This window comes from Vombatus ursinus, unplaced genomic scaffold (genome assembly GCF_900497805.2).
Source record: "Vombatus ursinus unplaced genomic scaffold, bare-nosed wombat genome assembly UNPS02014807.1, whole genome shotgun sequence".
Lineage (NCBI taxonomy): Eukaryota > Metazoa > Chordata > Mammalia > Diprotodontia > Vombatidae > Vombatus > Vombatus ursinus.
The window spans coordinates 20,431,142-20,438,950 of NW_020954585.1; the positions used below are offsets into that span (position 1 = coordinate 20,431,142).

Below are 7,809 nucleotides of genomic sequence, written 5' to 3' on the forward strand. Positions count from 1 at the left end.
CCAGTTCCCTTTATAGAAGAGGAACTGAGGTAAATAAGGTTAAGTGACTTGTCCAGGGTCACACAGCTAGGAAATATCTGAGGCCAAATTTGAATTCACAAAGATGGGCCTTTCTGATTTCAGGACTTGAACTCTATCCAGTGCACCACCTAGCTGCCCCGGGAGTAAGGAATAGCAGAGTTCAAATCTGGCTTTGGACGCACTAACCGAGTGACCCTGGGCAAGTCACCTAATTTTTGTTTGCCTTAGTTTTCTCATCTATAAAATGGGGATAATAATATCACCTACCTCCCAGGCAAGGCTGGATTAAATGAGATAATATTTGTACATCACTTAGCCCAGTACCTAGGCATATAGTAGGTTCTGTATAAGTGTTAGCTGTTATTATTATTATTATTATTGACTTGTCTTAGGTCACAAGTCAAGTAAGCAACAGAGCTCAAATTTGAACCCAGAACTTCTGACTCTAAACCTAATACTCTTTCCACTGCACTACAGCTTGAAGTCATTTAAACTCTCAAGGCTCCAGGCAATTAACAAAAACTGTTCATTTTAGACAACAGCCCATCTCTATCAGCAGAGGGAGTTTCTATTCTGTGTAGAAATTCCTAACATAGACGAAACACAGGTCTGGACATAAAAGAAAAAAAAAAAGAGAAAGAAATATAAGATTTTGTAATATTTGACTAGAGTCACGAGACAATCGTTTTATAGCTCAGTAATCATTTTGGACATCAGGTCCAGTCATTTCAACAATCAGAATAACTGAACACTGATTTTGATTGGCAAAATGGTAGAATCACATAATATTAGATCTGGAATGAAACTTAGAGATCATCTATTTCAAGAGTTTTTAACCTAAGGTTGGTGAACTTGTGAATTTAAATATATATATATATATTATTTAATTGTATTTCAACATAAATGGTTTCCTTTGTAACCATGATACTTTGCTTGATGCATTTAAAAACATTTATTCTGTTACTTCAGGTAGCAAAACCAGTTTATTTATATGAAATCAGAAAGAAGATCTAAAAATAAAGATGGTGCTTTTTCAGTTCAGAAATCTACATTTGCTTGGACTCTGGTCTCAATTTCAGCTTACATGTGGTCTGAGGCAAACAGCAATACACAAAGCGTTGGAACCCAAGCTCCCTCTGGTACTGGAAAGTAGATTTAGCTCTAATTTTTGTGACAGATGGAGTTGATACTTTGGAGGGGGAGGGGGAGTGCTGGGGAAAAAAAAAAGGGCCAGGTTTTGACAGGCAGCAGACTCCTTATGCCTCTTGTGGTCAAAGACCGTGTTGCTATGAAATTAAGGTAGCAATAAAATTCAACGTTCCTCCAAAGGAAGCAGTATCTACTAACTAACTACCCTGCAGGACAGATTAGGAACTTCATTTCAAGGCAAGCAAAGCCATCAAATATTTCACAGCTTAATAGAAATCCAGATGAGTACCTGGCTATGTCCTTCGTGGAACTCTGATTTGTTCTTGACAACCATCAGATTTTTAGTGTGATTAGAATTTAAAAGTATGCATGTGATTTTTTAATATTTCACACTGACATATAAAAGGATGGCTGAAAATCCCATTTGTAATTTTTATTAATTTATTATTTTATTAGTTTATTTTTATGAATTTCATTACCTTACACATTAATGCATATACACTGGCTCTGCATCCTTTTTAAAAAATGTACTAGTTTTAGTGAAAAGCTGAAACAATAAAAGTGCAAATAGAGGATGGCAGCTCTGTTTTCGGAATTGAAGCATTATGCCTCCGGGGCATATATCTAATTAAAGTGTTATTTATTGTGTCTAGTTTTTTTTTTTTTTTGCTTGTTTTTCATTTTAAATGATTCAAAAGCTCGAGACTGAATTCCACTGATTTTAAAATAATTATTTCATTATCGTGACTTAGTGAGGGGAAATCTACAAACTAAAGCGATTTCCTGGCTCAGAAGAAGGCACAGATGAGGGCGGAGAGAATTAATAAAACAACAAATTCAAAACAAATCGAAAAGCCCGGTTTCTTTGCCGGATGCAAACAGCTGCCTGAAGCAAGCCATTGCAAATTCACTTGTGCTCGAGTAGGGACTACATTTCTGAGCCTCCTTAAAAGTAGGAGGAGCTCCTCCGGGCTGCTGTCAGTCTCCTTAAGCCTTTCCTTTCAAGACTTGAATGTGAGCTGCCCACCATCCCCCGTCCTCCCTCCCCCACCTCCCCAGCCCCGCGCTAGTGGATAGTTAAAAAAAAAAAAGTTTCAACAACAACAGGCATGACCAATAGTATCTCGAAAAGTCGGGGAAGGGGGCCGAGCAAAGGGCGAAAAGAGAGTGGAGAAAAGGAGAAAGCAGGAGCTACCGGGAGCGAGGGACAGAGGAACTGCTAGGAGGAGAAGCGTTGCTAATGTTTTTATTTGTTTGCTTTTCCATGCATGCATAATGAGGAGGGATCTAAGCACGTTGCAGTTGCTCCAGGAGGACTTTTGTATTTAAAGCCTCGCTGGGAGAAAGTCCACTCATCGGATCTGGGGAGCTGCTCACCAGCGCTTGTTGACAAGGCGAGAAGCATCAGCAACGAAACGAAGCGAGGAAGCCCGTTTTCTGCCGCTGAGAGTTTCTTCTTGTCCTTCTTCCTTCCAGAAAACGGAGATACCACCGACTTCGGAGGGGTACGGGACCGAGCTGCCGAAGTCTGGTGGGGGAGGGGACAGAGCAGTGGAGGGACTGGAAGACTTCTCCACGGCCGAGAACGCGGGCGATGGGCAGAAGCTGAGAGGAGCAGCGGCAACTCGGCCGGCGCAACGTTGAAAAAGAAGAGAAAAAAGCCCGGGACTGAGAGAAAGGGCAACTTTCCCGGGCAGCTCAGTTGCACAACGGATCTGCCGGAGGACAGCAAGATGAATTCTCGCTGCAGCGCTTCGGTGCAACCAAGGGAGCCCCACCGAGGCCCCTTTCTCCAGAGCCTCCAAGGACAGCGCTGAGTTCCACCCGCTACGGGAGACTGTTTTGTGGGAGATTTCGGGGGATGAGGGTTGATTAGCAGGTTTTTTTTTTTGCTTTGGGTGTTTTTTTTTTTCGACAGAATACCTTCGAGCCAAACATCCTAACCAATTTTCACCAAGACAGGAAAATCAAGCCGCACGAATGGATTTATGAAAACCCTCATGCAAAAAGTTGGCAGGAGTTTAGCAAACTTTTGCACAGACTCCACCTCCGGTGCCTCCTCCTTGTGGCCCTCCTCCCCTCCGTTTCCCCTCTTGTCCGGCTGCTGCTGCTGCTGCTGCTGCCGCTGCTGCAGCGGCGGCGGCGGCGGCTGCCGCTCCTCCTCCTGCTGCCCGCGATGGTGGCAGGTTTTCTGGGCTGCTGGGGCGGCGGCGGCCGGTGGTGGACAGTGCCCGGCACTTGGCTGTGCTTGATGGCGCTGCTGCTCCTGGGCTCCCCTCCGCGGGGCTCCGTGCTGGTGCACGGCCGTAGGCTCATCTGCTGGCAGGCGCTGCTGCAGTGTCAAGGGGAGCCCGAGTGCAGCTACGCGTACAACCAGTACGTTGAGGCGTGCGCACCAGTCCTGCTACAGCGGGGGGGCCAGGACGCTGCAGCCGCGGTGGCCTCTTCTTCTTTCCCCTCCTCCTCTGCCTCCTTCTCCTCCCGCTGGCGGTGCCCGAGCCACTGCATCTCGGCCCTGATTCAGCTCAACCACACCAGGAGGGGCCCAGCATTGGAGGACTGTGACTGCGCGCAGGATGAGAACTGCAAATCTACCAAGCGTGCCATCGAACCGTGTTTGCCCCGGACGAGCAGTGGGGGTGGGGGCGCCAGCGGGAGCGCCGGGGGAGCAGGCGGGGGAGGTGCCGGGGGCGGTGTGATGGGCTGCACTGAGGCCCGTCGGCGTTGTGACCGGGATAGTCGGTGTAACCTGGCCCTGAACCGCTATCTGACCTACTGCGGGAAGCTCTTCAACGGGCTGCGCTGCACCGACGAGTGCCGCGCGGTGATCGAGGACATGCTGGCCGTGCCTAAGGCAGCGCTGCTCAATGACTGCGTTTGCGACGGGCTGGAGCGGCCCATCTGCGAGTCGGTGAAGGAGAACATGGCCCGCCTCTGCTTCGGGGCCGAGCTGGGGAACGGCCCGGGCAGCAGCGGCTCCGACGGAGGCCTGGACGACTACTACGACGAGGACTACGATGATGAGCAGCGGGGCGGTGGGGGCCTCGGAACGGCCGGGGACTCTCAGTACGAGGAGGATGGGCTCCCGCACGCGGCTCGCCCGGGCGGCGGCGCTGCTGCAGCGGCTGCTGCAGCTGGAGGAGGGCGCGGGGAGCTGCCCTACGGGGACGGGAGGAGGAACCGCGGCTCCCGCGCGACTCCCGAGGGCGCCTGGACTCTGCTCGTCTCCATTTTGCTGCTGCTGCTGCTGCTCCTGCGGCCGCTGTTGTAGCCTTTTCTCCCAACCCCTCTGTCTGTCCACGTGCTTGGTCTATTGATTCCCGCAGTCTCCCGGGTCTCCCTTCCACGGTTCTCTTTCTCCTTCCCTCCCTTATCTCTCCCTTTTCCCATCATCTTCCCCCAGTCCCCAGCATACTTTGACTGCCCTCCCCTGTAATAGCAACCGGTACTGAAAACATAGCTTTAGAGGAGCTAGCGAATACTTTGCTTTCTACTCGCCCCCGTTTTTCAAAACTAATGAACTGTCCCCTGGTTTCTCCCCTACCTTCCCCTCGATTTCCCTACAATACCCGCACCAGTTTTACACATTCCTCTTCCAGAAATAGCGAGAATCTTGGGTTGTTGTTTTTGTTTTCTGTTTTTTTGTTTTTTTCCCTCCACCCCACCCCCACTCTAACTCTACTGCAGACACTCCAAATCACTTGGAAGGCTGGAACCCCAGCTTTGCATGAGACTTAAGGCAGTTCATGGAGTGGGAGAGGGGGGTAGAAGTAGCAGGGCAGGAGGAAAAGAGACACCCTTCCGATTATGTGGAGTTCTAATGAGTGCATTCTTCCCAGTTTTATCCCACACAGTTCTGGGCTAGTGGCTAGCAGAGAGATATTCGAAAGAGATAAGCTTGAAATGCTGCTGTAGGTTTATTTGCAAGTCTCCTCTAAGGTATTGTGCAAATAGTCTTATGGTTTGACCTATTAGAATCTTCTAAGGAGTCTGCTACTTGAATTAAAGTCTCATTCATTCATTCATTTCTTCTGGGCACCAGTGCCCTGAATATTCTTAGTGACGAAAGAAGCAGGGATCAGGTCTTTATTGCTATTTTACTCCCTGGGGAAGGGGGAAAAATCTAAACTGTGTGATTGTGAGTGAAGTACTTAGCTAATTCCATTCCTGTTTAAAAAAAAAAAAGTTTCAGATCAAATTTGACTTCCCGTTCCATCTCCCAGTATTCAAACTCAAATACCGATGTAGGAAGTTATTAATGATACTAAACAATGCAACTTTTGTTTTAAAAGAGCGCTGCACTGCCATCTCCGAAAGACACTTTGTGGTGTTTAGTGGTTATGTTTGCGTTTTTTGTTTTGTTTTGTTCTGGTCTTTTTACATTAAGAACTTTTGTGTACCTTGAGAAATTATATTGCCTCTACTCCTATCAGGGTGCTGAACTCTGGTAAATCTTATATAAAATGTATTTAAAACTGGGATTTGTTACCAGTCGCTGTACCTTGTATATAGAATTTTTATAAAATGTATGCTTCAAAAATAATTTATTTTTTAAAGAAGAAATTAAAGTTTAAAATTTACGTTCATGCTACTCTTTTTTTTTAAAGAAATGTACAGATTTCATTTGTTTTAAAGGATACAAAATACAATAATCCATTGTGAAGTATGCTCTAGGAAAGCAAATGTACAGTGTATTTTATAGATTGGACGTTAACTTTCTTATTTTTAAGAGAATTTATGGACGATGTTGTTGATTTGTATAAATACATTTCCAGACTGCCTTAAACATTGTCTTTTATAGAAGGCATAAGAAGTCCTATGTAACTATATGGCTTTTTGTATTTTTTGTTTTGTTAAGTGTGTACATCAGTAAAGAGTTTTAAATAATGAATGTGGTGAAGTTGTTTTTTCAGTTATCTTATGCTATAGCCAATAGTGGAGAAAATGCATCCATCAAAGTTAAAAGTACAGACCAAGACCTAAAATGTCATAAATAGAGGTTTTACTATTACCATAGATACTTTAAGGTACAATTAGACTTCTGCAAATAAGGCAGTTAAAATACTTCATTACCTGGAATGACTTCAGTTGTTTTTATGATTTAGTGACTCAGTTCCTGTATCTACAAAATTGTTTCTCTTCCACATACAGAGATTATCAGGAGCCCTTGTTCTTTCCCCTCCCCCTTCCTTCTGGCTTTCTTTTCACCCACTAAAGTGGTACCCTCCATGCTACTAGACATTCTTATACAATAAACCATGTCAATAACATCTCGGCCTATAAATGGGTCTACAAATCCCAGGATTTTGAGGTAACTTTCACAATTCTAGCAAAAAAAAAAAAAGTTGGGCAAAAGTAAACAACGTGAGGTGTAGAACAATTAGCAGAACTTGTGATATTGTTGTGAAGAGTTGTTTAGCAAGGAGCTGAAGGCTGGTTTTCTGCCAGGGCTACTGATCTACACTCAGACGTCCTTAGATAAATAATTACACTCTTAAGCTGTGTCGAGTGCTGATACACTTGACCTTGTAAATAGAAATGTTTGCAGTAGGAATAAACTCCGGCATTGGAAAAATCTTTTAAACATTAACACAAAAGAGAGAGCTCAGTTCTCTGGGGATTTGAGTCTGAACCTCGCCAAGCAAGGCACTTGCAGGGGGAAAAAAAAAGTTTATTTATCTTCTATTCCTTGTGTTTATTTAAAGCTTTTCATTTTAAACGCTGTGATTGGAAGGCAAGTCAAAAGTTTAAAAGCCACCACAAATAAACCTTGTCTGAGGGGTCGACAGATTAGCCAGATCTCTTGTCTCTTTATTTGATATTAACATGTGTCAAGAAAACTTAACCAGATTTCTCTGCTGCCTAAAGTAATTAACAAATCTGTGTCTCCCCCCACTTCCACCTCCCTCCAATCCCATCCACTCCCATTTTGGAGGATTAGTTTTCTTTTAATTCTCACTTCTCCCCCTCTCTCTTGTTTATTTTCAGGGTTCTTTTCAATGAAGCTAAAACCAGGGCTTATATATTCATATATTATCAGAAAGTTCAGGATAGTTGCAATATCAAACAACCATTTATGAGTATAATGTGTGGCTGTGATCTAAAGTCACCTGAATGGTTGAGTAAACATATTGTTAAAACAAAGCTGAAAATGTTGTTTCTTTAGGAAGAAGGGACAAAGGGTGGTTGGAAGACACTTGTAAATGGAATCAGTCCTCTTTACAAAACGCTGAGTTTGCAATCCTTTTGAGCATGCTCTTAAATATATTTAAATGTGTCTTGATTCTATCTATGCAGTCTATTTTTAACACATTTTTTACTAAAAAGTTGCCTTTGTCCCAGCAAAAGGCTCAGTTTTTCCCCAAGAAGGAGTAAAAGGCATTAGCACTAGAAAAGAACTGATAATTAACTACTACAATAAACTGAAGACTTGATTTTACCAGCTCCTGTCAAAAGCATCTGCCTGGAATAAATCAACAGAAAGCACCAGTGGGGAGGGAGGACACGAGTCTTTATGCTTCCTTCTCTGTAGAAAGTGAACATTGACCAGTAGTTTGTTTTAATTTAAATTATTATACAGAAGAACCTAGTACCCACCCTACTACTCAACTGAAAGATCCTATAGAAATTTGTGGCAAT

At 44.2% G+C, this 7,809-nt stretch overlaps 1 protein-coding gene across 1 annotated transcript; it reads left to right on the top strand.

Annotated features, from left to right (window-relative positions):
* Window positions 1–3,305: 3,305 nt before the first annotated feature.
* Window positions 3,306–5,411, top strand: GAS1 (growth arrest specific 1). The gene has a single exon (XM_027875119.1). It carries the CDS (start codon window positions 3,347–3,349, stop codon window positions 4,439–4,441), a length of 1,095 nt encoding a protein of 364 aa, XP_027730920.1. The 5' UTR covers window positions 3,306–3,346; the 3' UTR covers window positions 4,442–5,411.
* The last annotated feature ends 2,398 nt before the right edge of the window (window positions 5,412–7,809 follow it).

Bases quoted from the DNA above. Each gene is read 5' to 3' on its own strand.
- GAS1 (XM_027875119.1), top strand. From the start codon at position 3,347: ATGGTGGCAGGTTTTCTGGGCTGCTGGGGCGGCGGCGGCCGGTGGTGG.